The sequence below is a fragment of the Carettochelys insculpta genome, chromosome 5, assembly GCF_033958435.1.
Source record: "Carettochelys insculpta isolate YL-2023 chromosome 5, ASM3395843v1, whole genome shotgun sequence".
Taxonomy (NCBI): Eukaryota; Metazoa; Chordata; order Testudines; family Carettochelyidae; genus Carettochelys; species Carettochelys insculpta.
In genome coordinates this window covers 124,989,817-125,010,268 of record NC_134141.1, presented here as the reverse complement: position 1 = coordinate 125,010,268, position 20,452 = coordinate 124,989,817, and the positions used below count along the sequence as shown (strand labels likewise).

General features: G+C 42.9%; 1 protein-coding gene across 1 annotated transcript in view; it reads right to left on the bottom strand.

Annotated features, from left to right (window-relative positions):
- Positions 1 to 815: 815 nt before the first annotated feature.
- The window catches only part of UBE2R2 (ubiquitin conjugating enzyme E2 R2), a 133,331-nt gene continuing 113,694 nt past the window's right edge, over positions 816 to 20,452 (bottom strand). Inside the window, exons 4-5 of the mRNA XM_074995841.1 lie at positions 14,503 to 14,637; positions 816 to 3,546 (exon numbers count right to left, since the gene is read on the bottom strand). Coding sequence (XP_074851942.1) covers positions 3,327 to 3,546; positions 14,503 to 14,637 — 355 coding nt within the window. The 3' untranslated portion in view covers positions 816 to 3,326. The remainder of the gene's footprint in view (positions 3,547 to 14,502; positions 14,638 to 20,452) is intronic.

Here is a 20,452-nt window from a genome sequence, read left to right as displayed (position 1 = left end):
TCTGCTGTGTTAAACTTACAGTTTCCACTTTTCCTGGGCTTGATCTCTTGCGGTGCTTTCCAGCCCTACATTTCCAGGAGTTTGTGCTAAGAGTAGAGTACTTTGGCTCCTGCTACACCCTTCAGCTACTGGCAAAGAGACATGTTCTCCATGGTGCTCTGGTCTTTTCTCAGACCCTGTGAGGGATGGTAAGGTTTCTCCACCATGACATTAATGCTACAGGTTAACACACACACTATCTTTGTACAACCCCTTGAACACTAGCAATGGCCATTCTGAGGGGAAGAGGTATCCTTAGCACCCATTGTAAAGAGCTGACATCTGCACTTTTGACATCTGCAATAAATGGATCTGGCCAACAGGGATATAACAATACAGGGATATTTTTATTTCACATTTTATTGTTAGACAGATGTGCAGAAAAGACAAAATAAACTACCAAAGGGGAAGACAACACAAAATGCATCAGTTAATCCTTTCTGGTAGATTATACTGAAAGGGGAGGTGGAGAGAAAAAGAAAAACACCCAGGATTTTCAGCTAAGAAAACTACTAAGAAAGTCTAGTGCACCCTGCTGGTTTCAGAATGGTTGAAAACTGCACTTGAATTATAAATGTAAACGTCAACATTGGTTGGGATGGGGGTAAAAATACACAGGTCAGGTAAACATTTTTCCTCATAATCTCTTAAATAGTTTCATAGTCATACTTGGGTTGGTTGTATCTTGAAAAGGAAACCAGCAAGTCAACAAGCAATGACACTGCAGGGGAGTGCAGTTTATCTTACTCATGGAGGAGCTCTTGGAATAGGTTGGGATTTTGTTTCGAAAAGGTAAAGAATCATAATGCATCTTACAACACCAAGCTGGAGAATACAAGTCACTGGAGAGTATACAGTGAAGATGGTCAAAGTACAAGGGAAAGATCCTGAAAGATGCAGTATCCTTGTTTCAAACCAAGCCATCAGCACAAATGGGTTGTTTGCCTCCCTGTCTTAAGTCCCCCCCACCCCTTTCACCACAAAAAAAAAAAAAGTGAGGCGAGTTTCCAAGAGAAGCACTGACTCCCTCACAGGGAATAGCTATTATGAGCACTGAAGGATATGATCTTGGTTCTTGCAATTCAACTGCCTGCACATTCCTACTGGTTTTTTTTTTTTTTTTTAAAGAAGCTCATACACCCCCAGTGTACGTCCAGGCTGAGCCCTCTCCTTACAACTTGCCTTAGTGTAACTGTACTAATGCATCATGCAAGAGTCCAGGTTGCTCACTCCAGAAGTGCTGCAGGGAAAGGTCTCGTCACTGGAGAGGATGGGCCAAGCCTCATGGGATTCAGCAGAACTCAATGCGACTCCTTAAGGAGAAGCACTGACTAGCTCCCTAGGGAACACCCAGGCCCTCTGGGCAGTCCTGGTGTCCGTTGTGTTTTTAACCAGAGGCTGCCTTTAATCAAAGCACAACCTGGCCCTGTCATTACAGGAGCCTCCAAGTGCCTAGTGCAACAGTCCCTACTTCCTCCACATAGGCAAGACTCCCGCTGAAGCCAGAGTAGTAGCAGCAGCACAAAGGCTGCAAAATCACCCTGAGCCACAACAACAGGTTCTTGGAGCTGTCAGAGGCTCTGTTCACTTTCCATGCTTTCCTACCCAGTGAGTAAGTAGTCCCAAAGGCTGACTCAGGACACCACAGTGCAGCTGAACCACAAAAGTCCTTTTATAATGGATTTGTGAGGTGAACCAGCATTAAGCAATCAAATGATGCTAGGGAAAAGGTAAGCTAAGTTTTCTTCCCCTTTTCAGAAAGTTGGAGGCTGGGAGATTCTTCTGCCAAAAGCTCCCAGGCACATGCAGGAAGCTTGTGGGATGTGGAACTGCCTGAACTTTGTGCATCACTCATGTAAGCCTAGCAGCAGCTTTTTCTACTCTGAAGTCACCGAGCCAACTTTAGCCAGCTGGGGGTGTGCTCTTCTTGTTCATGGCTGACACAGTGACCACAACAAAGCTGTCATCAGGATCCCCTTTCCCCTCCCCAGTAATGAGGACCATCTTGGTTTGACCATAGATTCAGAATGTGTGTCCACTGACAAGCCTGTGGAAGGCTGGACTGGTAGTCCTGCTTCTTGCAAGGGCATTGTACGCCCAGGGAATTTTGGATTCTGCCTCAAGGCTCACAGTCTCCAAAAGCAAATCTTGGGGGACCTACCATTTGCCAGTTCATAACTGGTCTTACCCATTTTAATGGGCAAAAAGCTAGGTGCTAGAAGCCAGAAATCAGCCTTTGGAGTGCAGAGAAGAGTACTTGGCAGCTTAACTAATGCACAGGTTGGACTCTCCAGAGGTGTAGCAGCTTATTGAAAATGGCAGATTCTAGATGCTCAACACGTGCTCCTAGGACTAATACTGGCTGACCGACCCTGCCACCATCTTAAAAGGAGGCCAACTTTGCATTCTGAAGGATGTGTGGATTTAAATTCTTCACCATTCCCTCCCAACAGTGGGCACCAGCAACAGAGCTCAGCAGCATTATGACAAATGACATCGTGATTTTTAAACCCCAAACAGTCTGATAAATAAATAGGAACCCTGGGCTCAGTTGTGGAGATGTTAAGTGTTTATTCAGGGTTCAATATCACATGCCTTGTAAAAAAGGCAGCTGATTCCGCCCTCTAGTCTCAAGGTTGTCTACTTCCTCACTAGAACAGGCTGAAAAGGAATACTGTACCTTTCAGTAACACATTCCATCAAGCTCAACACACAGTAGCTTACACTCTCCGCCCCAAGCCTTGGGAAAAAAGAAAAAAAGAAAAAGAAAAACCACCACCACCACCACAAAGCTACACAAATGTGCACACATTATTGTAAGTGGAGCAGCTAAACCTTGGCAATTTTCTTGTGTGTGTGTTTTTTTTCTTCCTGGTAAATATACCACTTGTGAACTCCTGAGGACCCAACTTCCAAAGGGTTCATTCCAGCGTTAAATACATTAAACGTCTCAATGCAAGACTGTGTTTAATTAGAGAATTTAAACACAGACCAAACCTGTTTCCCTGTGAACATTCTGTAGAGAAGCAGGGGGGGGGGGTTCTTTCTTAAAAAAAAATCATAATACAGTGATGGAAGGGTTAAGAATGCAAGAATTCAGACATTCTGTGAAGGGTCTCTGTCTTTCAGAGGTCCATAAAAAAGAGCAAACAGAGATCCGTACAGCAGGAGACAAGAGTTTGTTGTTGATTTCCCCCGTGTATTTTTTTGCTGGACTGTTGCTAGGTTACCACTGCTCCGTTTTGGCCCGAGTCAGCAGGGCAGTACAAGGGCATGAGGAGAGGAGGTCACGACTCCTCATTGCCAGAATCATCATCATCATAACACTCAGCATCTTCTTCCTCCTCATCTTCATCATCAATGTCGTCATCATACAAGTCGTCATAAAGCAAATCTGAACTGTTGTCATTGGAAGGCACTTTAGTTTTGATGCAGTACTCTGCCAGTGTAGTGGGGACCTTCACACCATCCTTTTCTGCCTCAGCCTTGGTAGCCAAAACCTGTTTCCTGCAAGGTAGAGAACAGAAAACAGCACCATGACGGCAGGTTTGGATTCTGAGGGGGCAGTAGATTTCACATCCAAAAACATTTGCAGAGCAACTGCCAAGAACCAAAAATAAAACTCATCTCTGGCACAGAGACAATGAAGCCATTTCAGCATGAGTGTTCCTTAGGAACCCAGCAGTGGAGTCCAGAATGTAGCAAGTGCAGCTAAACACAAAACTTGTTTTTCCTCCAGTCACTAGTTCAGTCCCAGTAAATTCTTCCAAAATGCCAGCAAACAAGGCAGTGAATTTTAAGGTGCAACATTAGTAACTTGCCTAAGCTAGTCACACGTAGCAAGTTTGATTTATTCCATTTAGTGTCTCCAAAAGCATTTAATTCCCACTAAAAGTTTAGGATGGCATGTCAGAAAGGCTTAGCATTCCTGTTCTCCCACCGAAGTAAGTGCAAACAGAGCTAAGGCAATGCTAAGTGCTTTTGAAAATGCACTCTAAATGTTAATTATTTAAAAAAAAAACCCACATTGGCTACCTTTTCTGAGTCATTTGGGGGGTAAGGTATACCCCAGGTGACCCATCCAACCCTGGTTGTGAAGTAGTGGCAGCAAGTAGGATTAAGATAATTAGTATGAGTGTCCCATGAAGGGGGTGCATGGAGAGATTCAGAAGAGACAGAAGGACCTCATGCCGTAAACTATAGTTGTCCAGGTCTGTCTAGCAGCAAGTGAGTGAGCACGAGAGTGATAGAGAGTGCATGAGAACAATTCCCTCTTACAGACATATTGGCAGATTAGTCAGCTGATAACTACAGCTCTGCCATTAAGAGGATGGGCAGGGAACCGGATTCTATAACCTCTCAAGGTCCCTTCCAGTCTAGTGTTCTGTGATGCATCACACTCCCAATGACAGCTGGCCAGCAGCATATTTCCTAGAGGAAAGAGTTGCCTGTCTCATTCTTACACCATGACATTTTACCCTAACACCAGAGAGGCCATTTCTTCACCTGGTGCAAGCTGGTACCATAACTGTACATGGGCAGAGGATCTTGCTTCAACACTTATGCAACTACAAGGCTAATTTAAAATGACTGGAAGTCATCTGCTCCAGGCCAGAATTCTCAATGTGTACCTCAAGTGTGCCCTAAAAATATGCTGGTTCTGTCAACATAAGAATGGCCTTAGTGGGTCTGACCAAAGGCCATCTAGCCCAGTGTTCTCTGTGCCAACAGTGGTCAGTGCCAGGTGCCCCAGAATGAACAGAACTAATCCATTTCTCAAGTTCTGAGAAGTATAGTTTAAGCACACCATTCCTGCCTGTCCTGGCTAATGACCATTGAAGGAACCTATCCTCCATGAATTTATCTATTATTTTAAGCCTGTTAAAGTCTTCACCTTCACAACAACCTCTGGCAGGGAGTCCCACAGGTTGACTGCTTTGTGCAGAGAAATACTTCCATTTATTTATTTTAAGCTGCTATCCTATCTAGTTATCACCTGGGGAAAGTACAGTCCGAGTAGTCAAAAAGGTCGTGAAAAGTTAGAGACAGCCTTATCCCTTTAAAAGGGTTCTGCAATAACTAGAGACTTGACAGAACTATGGAGTTCTAAAAGAGTCAGGCTGTCATTTGCATGTGTCTACACTTGCATTCCTCTTTCCAAAGAGGTATGCAAATAAGGGGAATCAAAAATGCAAATGAGGTGCAGATGTACATATCTGGCATCTCATTTGCATATTCTTTTGGAAGAGCTTCTTTTGAAAGAAAAAAAAGCACCGTAGATGCAGCTTTCGAAAATAAGCCCAATCTTCAAACCACCCCTCTTCCTGAAGCAAAATAGGAAGAAGGGTTCTTTTGAAGATGAGGTTTACTTTGGACAGCTCTTCTGAAAGGAGAATATGCAAATGAGATGGCAGATATGGAAATCTCCACCTCATCTGCATTTTTAATTTCTTATTTGCATGCCTCTTTCGACAGAGGAATGCAAGTGTAGACACAGACTCGCTGTTCTAAATTAAAACCTGAAACATCTCTTCAAAATCCTGCCTAACTGAACGTGCACTGCAGATTGTCATCGTTACAGTACAGACAGCACCTAAAACACAAAAGGGACAGAAGTGCAACCTCAAATGAACAGGTTAATCCTGAAATAAAATTCCAGGCAATGGACAACAGGAAAAACAGTTACCCAGCCAGGGTTTGTTAGTGGCCAAAAGAACAATCACACAAAGCAGAGTAGTCAAAAGAAGCTACAGGGACCCTTTTGGGCTAGCAGTCAGCATTAATAGCATTCCCAGGGTGATATAACAGGGACTGTAGAGAAACCCTAACTTTAACCTTCTAAAGAGGACCAAAAATAGCACCTCCCAGAAATATTCAGGATAGAAGTGACAACTTACTTATGTTTGCAGTGTTGGTCCCAGGATAGCAAACATACAAAGTGGGTGAGTATCTTTCACTGGAGCTACTTCTGTTGGTGAGAAAAGCTTTCAAGCTACACAGAGCTCCTCAAGTCTATGTCACTGCTAAGTACTAGGTAAAACAGATAGTTTAGCATCTCTTTCACTGAACAGAATTTGGTCCAGTCAGTCAAAAACACATTCATGGGGCTCAGAAGTGCAGGAATGGAAAGGCTTCTATCTAGCTCCCTGTGCTTAGGTAGGACCAAGTACACCTGAGCCACCCCCACAGGTGTATGTCCAACCTAGTCTTCAAACCTTCCAATGATAGGAATGCCACAGCTGCTCTCAGAGGCTTATTCCAGAGCTTAATTGCCCTTATAGGAAAACATTTTGCCTAAATATCCCTCACTGCAGGTTAAGCCCATTCCTCCTTCTCCTGCCTTCAGCAGACATACAGAACAGCTGATCACCATCCTCTTTTTAAACAGCATCCACCTTAACATATTGAAAGACTTACCACAGTCATACCCCTCACCCAATCTTTTCCCAGGACCAACCACACCCAGTTATTAACCTTTCCTCATAGGTCAGGTTTTGAAAACCTTTTAATCATGTTTGCTGCTGTCCTCTGGACACCCCATTTTGTCCACATTTTTCCTAAAGTGTGGCACATTATCCCCATTCAGGCCTCACCAGCACTAAGCAGAATAGTTACATCTGTGTCTTACACAGAACATGCCTGTTAAAACAGTCGAGAATCATACCAGCACAGTCGAGAATCATATTAGCTCTCTTCTGCAAATGCAGCAAGTTGTTAGTTCATTCAAATTTGTGACCCAGATAACCCCCAGATTCTTTTCATATGTGCTGTTTTCCTTTCAGATGGTATAAATCTTTTACCTAGATGGTTATTCCCCATTGGGTAGTTATGCATTTCATTTCACCTCTATCAGTATACTCCTTTGCACTTCTCTTTATTCAGTTTCATAGAATACTAGAACTGAAAGAGACCTTGAGACATCAAATCCATAAGAACATAAGAACAGCCATACTGGGTCAGACCAAAGGTCCATCCAGCCCAGTATCCCGTCTGCCGACAGTGGCCAATGCCGGGTGCCCCAGAGAAGGAGAACAGAAGACAATGATCAAGTGATTTATCTCCTGCCATCCATCTCCTGCCCTTGTACTGAAGGCTAGGGCACCATACTTTACCCCTGGCTAATAGCCATTTATGGACCTAACCTGCAAAAATTTATCGAGATCTATTTTAAACCCTAATAGAGTCCTGGCCTTCACAGCCTCCTCCGGCAAGGAGTTCCACAGGTTGACTGTGCGCTATGTGAAGAAAAATTTCCTTTTATTAGTTTTGAACCTACTACCCATCAATTTCATTTGGTGTCCCCTAGTTCTTGTATTATGGGAAAAGGTACATAATTTTTCTATATTCACTTTCTCCACACCATTCATGATTTTATATACCTCTATCATATCGCCCCTCAATCGCCTCTTTTCCAAACTGAAAAGTCCCAGTCTCTCTAGCCTCTCCCCATATGGGACTCGTTCCAAACCCCTAATCATCTTGGTCGCCCTTTTCTGAACCTTTTCTAATGCCAATATATCTTTTTTGAGGTGAGACCACCACATATGCACACAGTACTCAAGATGTGGGCGTACCATAGTTTTATATAGGGGAAGTATGATATCTTTTGTCTTATTATCGATCCCTTTTTTAATAATTCCTAACATCCTATTTGCCTTACTAACTGCCGCTGCACACTGCATGGATGTCTTCAGAGAACTATCCACTATAACTCCAAGATCCCTTTCCTGATCTGTCATAGATAAATTTGACCCCATCATGTTGTATGTGTAATTTGGGTTATTTTTTCCAATGTGCATTACCTTACACTTACCCACATTAAATTTCACTTGCCATTTTGCTGCCCAATCACTCAGTTTGCTGAGATCTTTTTGTAGTTCTTCACAATCCCTTTTGGTTTTGACTGTCCTGAACAACTTGGTGTCATCTGCAAACTTTGCCACCTCACTGCTTACCTCATTTTCTAGATCATCGATGAACAAGTTGAACAGGATCGGTCCCAGGACTGACCCCTGGGGAACACCACTAATTACCCCGCTCCATTGTGAAAATTTACCATTTATTCCAACCCTTTGTTTTCTGTCTTTTAACCAATTCCCGATCCATGAAAGGATCTTTCCTCCTATCCCATGACCGCCTAATTTACATAAAAGCCTTTGGTGTGGGACCGTGTCAAAGGCTTTCTGGAAATCTAGGTATATTATGTCCACTGGGTGCCCCTTGTCCGCATGTTTATTAACCCCTTCAAAGAATTATAATAGATTAGTTAGACACTACTTCCCTCTGCAGAAACCATGCTGCCTTTTGCCCAACAATTCGTGCTCTTCTACGTGCCTTGCAATTTTATTCTTTACTATTGTTTCTACTAATTTGCCTGGTACTGATGTTAGACTTATTGGTCTATAATTGCCAGGGTCTCCTCTGGAGTCTTTTTTAAATATTGGCTTTATATTGGCCGTCTTCCAGTCATCGGGTACCGAAGCGGATTTAAAGGATAGGTTACAAACCACTGTTAATAACTCCGCAATTTCACATTTGAGTTCTTTCAGAACTCTTGGGTGAATACCGTCTGGTCCTGGAGACTTGTTACTATTCAGCTTATCAATTAACTCCAAAACCTCCTCTAATGTCACTTCAATCTGGGAGAGTTCCTCAGATTTGTCACCTAAAAAGGCTGGCTCAGATTTAGGAACCTCTGTAACATCCTCAGCCGTGAAGACTGAAGCAAAGAAATCATTTAATCGCTCCGCAATGGCACTGTCTTCCTTGATCGCTCCTTTTATATCTTTATCGTCCAAGGGCCCCATTGCTTTTTTAGCGGGCTTCCTGCTTCTAATGTATTTAAAAAACATTTTACTATCATTTTTTGAATTTTTGGCTAGCTGTTCCTCAAAATCTTTTTTTGGCTTTTCTTACTACATTATGGCTACGTCTACACGTGAAGCCTACTTCGAAGTAGCTTATTTCGATGTAGCGACATTGAAATAGCCTATTTCAATGAATAACGTCTACACCTCCTCCAGGGCTGGCAACGTCGATGTTCAACTTCGACATTGCACAGCACCACATCGAAATAGGCACAGCAAGGGAACGTCTACACGCCAAAGTAGCACACATCAAAATAAGGGTGCCAGGCACAGCTGCAGACAGGGTCACAGGGCGGACTCAACAGCAAGCTGCTCCCTTAAAGGGCCCCTCCCAGACACAGTTGCACTAAACACCACAAGATCCACAGAGCCGACAACTGGTTGCAGACCCTGTGCATGCAGCATGGATCCCAAGAAGCCCTGGGCTAAGGGCTGCTGCACACGATGACCATAGAGCCCTGCAGGGGCTGGAGAGTGCGTGTCTCTCAACCCCTCAGCTGATGGCCGCCATGGCAGACCCCGCAATTTCGATGTTGCGGGACGCGCAACGACTACACGGTCCCTACTTCGACGTTCAACGTCAAAGTAGGGCACTATTCCCATCCCCTCATGGGGTTAGTGGCTTCGACGTCTCGCCGCCTAACGTCGATGTTAACTTCGAAATAGCGCCCGACACGTATAGCCGTGACAGGCGCTATTTTGAAGTTAGTGCCGCTACTTCGAAGTAGCGTGCATGTGTAGACACGGCTTATGACACTTAATTTGGGAGTGTTTATGTTCCTTTTTATTTTCCTCACTAGGATTTGACTTCCACTTTTTAAAAGCTGCCCTTTTCTCTCTCACTGCCTTTTTAACATGGCTGTTAAGCCATGGTGGTTCTTTGTTAGGTCTCTTACTGTGTTTTTTTATTTGGGGTATACATTTAAGTTGGGCCTCTAGTATGGTGTCTTTAAACAGTTTCCATGCAGCTTCCAGGGATTTTAGTTTAGTTACTCTACCTTTTAGTTTCTGTCTAACTAGCTTCCTCATTTTAGTGTAATTCCCCTTTTTGAAATTAAATGCCAGAGTGTTTGACCGCTGCGGTGTTCTTCCCAACACAGGAATATTAAAAGTTATTATGTTGTGGTCACTATTTCCAAGCGGTCCAGTAAGTTACCTCTTGGACCAGATCCTGCATTCCAGTCAGGACTAGATCGAGAATTGACTCTCCCCTTGTGGGTTCCTGTACTAGCTGTTCCAAGAAGCAGTCATTTAAGGCATCAAGAATCCAGTCCCCTGCCTGCTCTTATATAATCGCCCCAATGATGTAGCATCCACAACCACTCTAGGCAATTTATTCCAGTGTTTAACCATCCTGATAGTTTGGAAGTTTTCCTAATGTCCAACCTAAAAACTTCCCTCGCTGCAATTTAAGCCCATCCCTTCTTATCCTATCATCAGAGGCTAAGGAGAACAATTTTTCACCCTCCTCTTTGTAAACACCTTTTTAGTTACTTGAAAGCTGTTAGGTCTCCTTTCAGGCTGCATCTACGCTAAAGAGATAAAAATCCTATTTAATTCAGTTAGCTTGATTTTACCATGGGACTGTCTTCATTGTACAGACCATTAACTTGATTTTGGATGCACTAATCTCGAGATTACAAAATCACTGTTACCTGACGGGCGTAGCACCAAGCTCAAATTCAGAAGTTAGATTAAATGCAAGTGTGGAAGCGCCACATCTTAAGTGAATTTATTGCCTCCAGAGGTCTCCTGCATGTAACCCATAATGCCCCTCTCAGTGCTCCGCTCTGGCTGTTGTTTTCCAGTAACAGGAAGAGCTTGAATTTCCAAGCAGGAGCAGTGACTCTTTAACTGTGGGCTCATGTTAGCATGACAGCCTGAGAATTGGCCTCTTTCCTTCTGTGCTGTTAGTGGTGTGCGTGCATCTACCCATTCAAATAGCCCCTGCAGGGAGTTTGCAGTTCTGTCTGTACACTTTTTTTTTTCCTCCTTTTTTCCCCCCCTGTGCTGCTGGCGCCAGCCCCCGTCCTGCTGTACCACATCAACAAGGCTGTGCTGGGGGTCATGCTTGCATAACATGAAGAAACTTCTTCTCAGCGGTTTACATTTGTGTGTGAACCCCCTTCTCCCCCCCACAGGCACCATGCAGTCTGGGTCTTTCACACACTCAGCCACATCACATGGATAGCCCCCAACCCAGCCCAACGAAAGCACATGCCTGCTATTCGGTGCTGACAATGCTGCTAGTCATACCTTCAGGGCTCCAAGGATGAGAAAGATACTGGGGGTTTTGCTGCCGCTGGGGAAGTCTCCCCTGGAGGCTAAGGGGCTTGCTGCCGTCACCGGGAAAAAGTCTCCCCCAGTAGCTAAAGGGGCTTGCTGCTGCTGGGGGAAGACCACTTCAACTGGCCACCTGCTGCACCCCGCCCCCACCATACCAGGGCTTCTTGACAGTTGGGGGGAAACCAAATTTTTTTTCCTGCGCTTTTCTACCCTTTTCTTCTTTTTTTTTTTTAACCCCTAACTAACAGTCTAAGACTCCCCAACACCAATGCAGCATATGGGGAAACCAAAAATTCTTTCTTCCTACATTCTTCTCACATTAAAACACATTCCAGGCCCCTGCATTATATTGAGGGATCATATTTCTGCAATGATGGGAGGTGGAATACTCAGTGGGATGGCCAGTTGAGGATACAGTTGCTGCACCTGTGCTGGCAATATAATGTATGGGGAAAACCAAAAATTCTCTAATTGAGTCTCTGCATTATTTCCAAGTATGGATATATTTTATGGGTCAGGAGGGGAATTATGAAAATGCAATGGGGGAAGATGACGTCAAGACCAGCAACCATACCCAGAATGCTGTGGGGATGAGGGAACTGTGGGATAGTTTCCCACAATGCACTACTACAAACACAATGTTAGCCTCTGTGTGGGTGTGGCAGCAGTTACTCTACTTTGTGGGGAGGATGGAGGAAGTGAGAATAGTTAAAAAAAATCGAACCTATAAACTCTAGAATTAAAAAATTGATAAATTCGAATTTCTCGTTGTGTAGATGTACCCTCGGTCTCTTTTTCAAACTAAAAGAACCCACTTCTTTCAGCCATCCCTCATAAGTCATGTTTTCTAGCCATTACATCATCATTTGTTGCTCTTCTCTGGATCTTCTCCAATTTCTCCACCTCCTTCCTGAAATGTGATGCCCAGAACTTGACACAGTACTCCTGGTGTTTTCAGACCAACTCTAATGCCTCCCGTTCATTTTGAATTATGATCTTGTCCTCCAAAATATTTGCCAGCCCTCCCTGTTTGATATCACTTGCACTCTCCACTTCATTACCCAAGTAAGGTATGAAAACACTGGCTAAGACCTGACCTGGGACTGACCCCTGTGGGACAACACTAGGCACGCCCTCCAATTCTGAAAGCAAGACATTGATAACTAGTCCGAGAACAGTCTTGCAACCACCTTACAGTAAATTTAATCTAAATCACATTTCCCTTAATGTCATGTGTGACTGTGTGAAGTCTTATTAAAAATCAATACACATCATGACAGCTTCATCCAGCCATTAGGCCTATCACCCTGTCAAAGGAGGAAAGGAGGTTAGTTTGGCATAACTTGGTCTTGACAAGTCCACAGACTATTCCTTGTAATGTTATCTGCAAGATGTGTAGTAATACACTCTTAAAATACTGTTCCAGTATCTTCCCAGATATTAAAATTAGGCTAGCTAGTCTAATTCCCTGGATTCTCCATTTTGATGGCCAGTATCATGTTCTCCCTTCTCTAGTCTTCTGGGGCCTTACCCAGCCTGCAGAACTCAAGCTTATAGTTCCAGAATTCCTGCAGCTAGTTCCCTAAGTATTGTAGACTGATTATTTCATCAGGCCTTGTGGACATGAATGCACGGAACTTACCTAAATATTCATTAGCCTGTTCTTTCCCTACTTTAGCTTGTTTCCTTTCCTCTTGTTGATAATGTGTTGAGTATCTGGTCATTATCACTATTTTAGTGAGATTAATGCCTATATTGCATCTAACATGCTTGCTTCGTGATGGCTCTTCTCTTCCCATTAAGTAGATAAGAAAATTACTCTTTTGCTCTTCCTGTATTTAAAGAACCTCTTCTAGCTTTTTATGTCCCTTATTAAATATAATTCATATTGTGCCCTTGCCTTTCTGATCTTGTCCCTAGAGGTGGTTTTTTTTTTTGGTAGACATCCTTAACAATTCATCCATGTTTCTACTTTTTACAGGATTCCTTTTCAATTTTCAGGTCACTAAAGAGCTCCTGATGGTGCCATACTGGTCTTTTACTATTCTGCCCATCTCTCCTTCACATTGGAACAATCTTCTTGACAAACTGTCTCTCTCCTGAGCCTTTATCCCATAGATTCTCTTCCAATGAAACCCTGCCTACTACAATGAGTGTGGTGAAGTCTTTTTTTTTTTTTTTGAAGCCCACTGTTCTATTTTGCTGCTTTGATGCCTTTATTAGAATCCTTGAATTGCCATTGTTTCTTCATCAATGTCACCCAATTGCCTTTAACCTTTGTATTTGCACCCAATTTCTCCATGGTGGTCATAATTAAGTCAGACAGGTGGGTCTTCTGATTACATCCTCCACTTTCTGAAACAAGTTGTCCCCAAGAACATATCAGATGTGTGTTTTTGCCATCTTACTTTTTCAAGAGATGTTGGAAGATACCATGAATAAAAAGTCCATTACTGACAGACCTTGAGCGTTTAATAAGAACAGCCATACTGGGTCAGACCAAAAGTCCATCTAGCCCAGTATCCTGTCTTCCAAGAGTGACCAATGTCAGGTGCCCCAGAAGGAATAACTAGAACAGGTAATCATTGAGTGATTCCTCTCCTGTCATCCATTCCAGCCTCTGACAACACAGCAGCTAGGGACACCATTCTTACCCACCCTAGCTAATTATGTTGGTTCTACAAATTCCATATACACCTCTTCTGATGTACTGGTCTATAGCAGACCCATAACTGGAAGCCACCCCAGTTTCCTCCTCCCTGTTTACCCACAGACAACTGTTTTGCCTCTCTCACTCTCTTTTGGACATACGTATATACTCGATGTACAATTCAACACCACCTCTCTCTCATTCTTCCATCTCCCATCCCTCATTTCACCCTCTACACCAAATATTCCCATAATGAGACTCATCTACCAAGTTGGTGATACCAGCTGTTCAACACCACCTCTCTCTCATTCTTCCATCTCCCATCCCTCATTTCACCCTCTACACCAAATATTCCCATAATGAGACTCATCTACCAAGTTGGTGATACCAGCTGTTCAAGTTTAGTTCATGTGCTAACTTCCAGTGTTTTATTTATTTCCCATACTCCTTGCATTTGTGTATACACAGCAAACGCTAAGCAGATTCCCCCACTGACTTCACTCACTGCTCTTATGATCCCATTGTAATAGTCCACCACGCCTTCAACATCTAGTTTATTAGCTTGAAGCTTATCAGGAAGACTTAAAATAAGTGGTGTTAAAAATGTGTGCAATGAGCCAATATTATAAAATGGCTCCTGCCCAAAACAAAAAACTTTACCTTATGATTTCAGCGTACTCTTTGTCTTTTCCTTTACTGTCCCTCCATTTTCTGAACATGACTGATGCATCCACATTGGCTGGAGAGAAGGTGTTGGGCTCATTAAGCAATGAGATAACACTCAGTAGGATAGTCCTGCAGGGTTAAAAAACCAACATTACAATAGTTAGAGCTAAGCATTCATGGAGCTATGGTAGAAGTCTTAAAGGAGGATTTACACTATCATTTTAGGAACACATTTAGGGCTGAGACTTTGAAACTTACAACCCACAGCTGAAATGAAAGCTGAGTTAACAATGACGCAGGATTTATGTACTCACACCACCACTACCCAGGAGTTTTAAAGGTGCAGGGGGACAGGGGGAGAAAAATGGAGAGGTAGAGAACAAAAACAAACAACAGTTATTTATTTTACCAGCAAGACTGTAGAATGAAAACTTGTGGGGGCGGAGGGGGAGAGAGGGAAGTTTTCCCACTCAGCAAATATTTACGACTTGGAAATTGTTCCTGATAAGTTTGGGACGAACCCAAGATCTTTTGAAGTCTCAATAAAATATAATGCCAGAAAGAGACACTCCCATATATCCCACAGAGCAGCCAGTAGCTCAGTTGTTAGGGCACTCACTTGAGATAGACTCATGTTCCAGTCCTGCCTCATTCTGAGCAGGAACTTGAACCTGAGGTCTCCCACATCCAAGGTGAATGCCCCAAATCATAAGCTACTGGCTGCAATAGTGGACACCACTGTTGTCTGTACGCTAGGCACTTGCATGGCCACTCAGAAGAGATTTAAATGCCGCCCAGCTGATTAGCTGTGAGCACTCTGCTTGGTCCTGCTGTGAGGGCAGGGAACTGGACTTGACCTCTGAAGGTCCCTTCTGTGATTTGGCAGGACCAAGCCTCATCTTATATCATCCCTGCTACATATTTATCCAACATGACCTTACATATTCTCCAATAATGCAACCTCCCTAGGCAATTTATTCCAGTACTTAAACACCCAACAGGAAATTTTTCTTAATGTCCAACCTAAATCTCCCTTGCTGCAACTGAAGCCCACTGCTTCTTGCCTTCTTATCAGAGGCCAAAAAGAATAATTCTCCCTCCTCCTTGTAACATCCTTTTAGGTACTTGAAAGCTGCTATCATGTCCCCTCTTGGCCTTTTCTCTTCCGAAAGAAGAAAGTGAATATTCATCATTTAACTTCTCTCTTCTATAACCAAATGCTCCAGTCAGGATTAGCTCCTTATCACACACAGGCTGACAGAGCCCTGTCCATGCTCGGAGAGCAGACATTCTAGAGAAAAGAAGCACAAGGCTGAAGGCAGGCATGAGACTGGTGGATGGGGGCACGATATAAAGCAAAATGTTCAGGGCAGTGATAAGCACCTGGCCTGTCAGTTCCATTTACTTTTGTTTGTTATACAGAACTGCAAGAATGCAGGTAGCACAAGGCTGGCTGCAGAGAGAGGGGAGATGTGGCTGGCGCAGACAGCCAACTGGTAGACAAAAATGATGTCCACCGTTCCAGTTTTAGAAGACAGTCTGTCTACAGAGCCAGCTTACTTGAAGAATCCCTGATGCTCCTGGAAGCTTCATCCTCCTACCTCCCAGGAAGCCCTGCCCTGTTTGTTCAACCCAAGTAAGGAGATGGCAGTTGCTACTGTCCGACACCTCCAGATAAGAATTCCTCATACTAAAGTTTGGATTCCAAACTTTGCCTGATAGCCGTTAGGGAGATATCTTGGATCCCCAGTAAGTCTTGACTGAATTCCCCTAGCCCATGCGGGGCAATGGGTGACGGCTGCCAGGCAACAACTTAAGGAGAAGAGACAAAGCAAGAATTCTACAGCATCCTGTTAACTCTGTCAAGAGTGATTTCTCAGTGAGCTGTGAATCAGCATAAGGCCAATTATGTAACTCCTAGCAGACAGCCCCGTTTATCTGCAGAAATACCAAGCCAAGAGAGAGCAAAGCTCATGCCATAGGATAGATGTGTTCATAATACCCATGAAGAGCAGAGCGACCATTTACTTTGCCACAAGAGTCTCTACAAAACAATGAGAAAAAGCAGGCTAAGTTACTTTTCTTACAACACTCAAAGCTTATGAGCCTGTGCTCTTGGGTGAATGCACACCTCATGAGATAGGCACAAATGTGCAAGCACAAGGGCAAACTAAGCTAGGCAATTCTACACTCCCAGCCACGGGGCTGCAGTTATTGTCCTGCTTACAGCACTTGCCTGAAGTCACATTAGATGTTAAACGGAAGGAAGGTATATATGAAAAAGGAGGAAAAGCCAAAGACAAGGGCTGAGAAGACCGTGTCTAAACGTTTTCTTCTACAGAACGCAGGGAATATTCTTATTGGACTAAGACAAGACACACCTGCTAGTTATATTTTTGGAAGAGCAAAGCCCTACCATGCAGATGAAATTACGGTCCAAAAATGTGTTCTTAAGCATTATGTCTGTAACAATATCTGAGATACAAATTTCTTAGGTAAATGCTTGTTCACTCAGAATTCAAGTAAGGTATTTTCAAGAAATGTACCAATGTTTTTCAACCAAAAACAGGCACATATCAGTGCTGTGGGATGGATTTCCAATGTTTATTCTGAAAGTGTTACAATTTCATAGGAAGAGCCGTAATTAGAACTCAGGATCTCAACTTGCGTGTGCCCTCTTCCACACTTTTTGCCTTTGTTTTAATGGCACTTCGGGAGTAGCAAAAAAAGAGTAGAGAGCCCTAAGGCTAATGCCCCAGTTGCATAGAATACACACTCCTGTGCACCACAGCCATAATGACCTAATCCCAAGCAGAGACACAGCTAAATTGACAGAAGAATGCTGCTGTTGATCTAGCTGCCAACAGGAGAGGAGGCAGTCCTATACGATGGAAGAACTCCCTCCTTCACCATAGGCTGAGTCTACTACAGGGTTCTGCTGACACAGCTATTGCCTAGGATAGCACCTGTAAGATTCCCAAGTAAGTGGCATGAGGGGAAGGGGCTTGAGAAACTACCCTCACTAAACCAACAAAGCTCATTTGATTTAAGTGTGCACCCTAAGTATTGATACCAAGAGTCACTCATGAGAATAACCAGCTGGTTGATAGTATCTCTCACCCAGCTGGTGTATGTACGAACACCAACAAAATTAATGTTTCTAGTGGGCTAAATCCTCTACATATTCAGAAGGGATATGAACAGCTACTGTAGCCATGGAAGAATTATGTCTTGAAGATGCACTAGATCCCACAGCAGAAGTATGCTGCAAACTAATGGCTAGGCAGGATGGCAGCAGAAAATGCAGAGGTAAGTTTCCTGACAATATAAGCTATGTGAATTTCAACTCTGCTGCATATTCATGTCATTGGATGACCCATATTTCTTGTGAAGGGGTGATGGGATGACAAACTATATGCCATACTCTAGGTGTGTGCATATGCTATTTTCTGTCTTGCCTATCTGCTTTTCCAAAAGGATCCTAACACTTAATTTTTTTTTAACTTGCTGCTGCACATTGTTCAAATATTTGCAGAGAACAATTCAAGATGACTCGAAGATCATTTTTAGTGATAATTTTGGCCCCATTATTCTGTAAATGTGATTGTGTGTCACTGGTTTATTAAAATGCCCTGTTTTCAGCTAAGACAATTCTATTTCAGCACCTTGCAGAGTGTGGCTCTCTAGTTTATTCCAAGGGTCAGGAAATCTTCCTTATCTCCTCCTTTGCAAAAGCATTTGGTCAGACAAGAGTTCTTTCTAATGATAAAATTAACAAAACCAAAAATTAGTCAGTTTAAAGTCATGGACTATCAAACAATCCTCCTGAATGCTAGTAAGTGGATAAATTGATCACGGAAAACAGACAGAGCTCCATGCCCTAAGGATCTCAAAACAGGAAAAATGCCATCACCAGGATACTAAAAGCAGGGGTCTACAAACTGCAGATGTGGAGCTGCATGCAGCTGTTTTAGGAGTTTTGTGGTTCAGTGCTAGAATTGCCAATTTTTTTGATAAACTGAACATCTGAAAGTCCGATTCATATCTAAATAGCAAATGTGTTACCTCAATGTTGGAACCCTCCCCCCATTTAATACGTGCAGAGCACTGTGGGATAGGATACTGTATCTGTATTTTCATCATGTTGCTAATAATCTTGATTTTGAAAAGGAAGCTTGCGGCATTCCTGCTGCAAATGGCAACATGCATTTTAAGAAAGAAAACTGAAGTTAAACATGAAGTAAAATTGGCATAAAGTGGGGTTGGAATGGCTTCAAAAAAAAAAAAAAAAAAAAAAAAAAATCAAAGATGAAAACAGAATTTCAACTCAGTGGACCCAACCCTTCACATATCGAGTTCAGTTAGGCTCCCTTTATAGCTCATTTGCAATGAGAAATTCTCCAACAAACAAAAAAATGCAGTCTTGAGATGCATTTCCTCAAAAATCATGACTTTTGCTGAACAGTATCCAGAAAAAAAAGCCATAAAAAGGAGCAGCTCCGCAGAGCAAGCAAAAGAAGAACACGTTCACTAAATGGGTGAAATCACCAAGTAGCATAACTGTGGCTAGTTTTGTGGCAACTCAAGAGATTGTGAAACCAAGAAAGCCATTCACGGATGGTGAATATATAAGGGAGTGCTTTATTGAAGTATCAGAGCAGCTATACAGTGATTTTGAAAACAAAAATGAAGTTGTTCAGACCCTAGCATCCCCTAGAGAGGCAGAAAGTCCAGTAGGGGAAGGCAGGAAGATAGTGATACAAACCACACATGTAAAGTGTGAGGAAGCAGAATATTTAAAAAGTTTGAGCATCCCACATTGAGCATCGTGTGTGCGGTTCTTAAAATAGTGGTTTTATAAAGTATGGTTTGACATTATTTAAAGGACTATTATTCACATGTATTGTGGCTCATGAATTAAGGTTTTTTTGTTTTGTTGTTTTTAAACCAAATTCAAACAGATGGCTCTTCTTGCTATTCTGGTTGCCAACCCGATATTACAGCTATCAGTGAAGAAACTCTCCTGTTCTGTGTTAGTTTGACCCTAATATTTGGAAAGGCAATAAAGCTGGTACCTCAATCCCTTTTTTACCCGCTATTTTTACTGAGAGCAATAGCTGAAAATGGGGGATCATTACTTTGTAATAAGCAACACTGAACATGCTGTACTTCCACTTGCTGACACTATTTAAGCTGCATTATTTTTTTACACTTTTTTAAAAACTTCTGTGTTGTGAATCAGACAAAACCTTAACTCTAAATGCTTAACATCCCAGCAAGAATTCTTTCCACTGTGTAGCTAGACAGCTATTACTGTTGCACGTGTCACCACTGTAGATATTATAAAGTGTCATTAGAAGCATAAATTTTAGTATGGAGCACCATAAGCTCAAGAGGGTATGACAAGTTAGAATCTTCAGAGGCCAGATCTATACTCTGGAATTACTTAGATATAATTGTGTCACCCAAGGATGTAACAAATCCACATTCCCGAGCATTGTAGTTATACTAACCAAAGTGCTATGCTGGGAGGAGAGCTTCTCCTGCTGACATAGCTACAGTCTCAGAGGTGGATGAATTACATCCATGGGAGGCTTCTCCACTGTAGGCAAAGAGCATCTTGATTCAGGCAACACTGTGATATAGCTGTGTAGGGCTACGTCTACACTAGCCGAAAACTTCGAAATGGCCATGCAAATGGCCATTTCGAAGTTTACTAATGAAGCGTTGAAATACATATTCAGCGCCTTATTAGCATGCGGGCGGCCGCAGCACTTCAAAATTGACAGGGCTTGCTGCCACACGGATCGTCCAGACAAGCCTCCTTTTCAAAAGGCCCCTGGCTACTTCGAAGTCCCCTTATTCCTATCTACTCATAGGAATAAGGGGACTTTGAAGTAGCTGGTGTCCTTTCAAAAAGGAGCCCCATCTGGACGAGCCACAC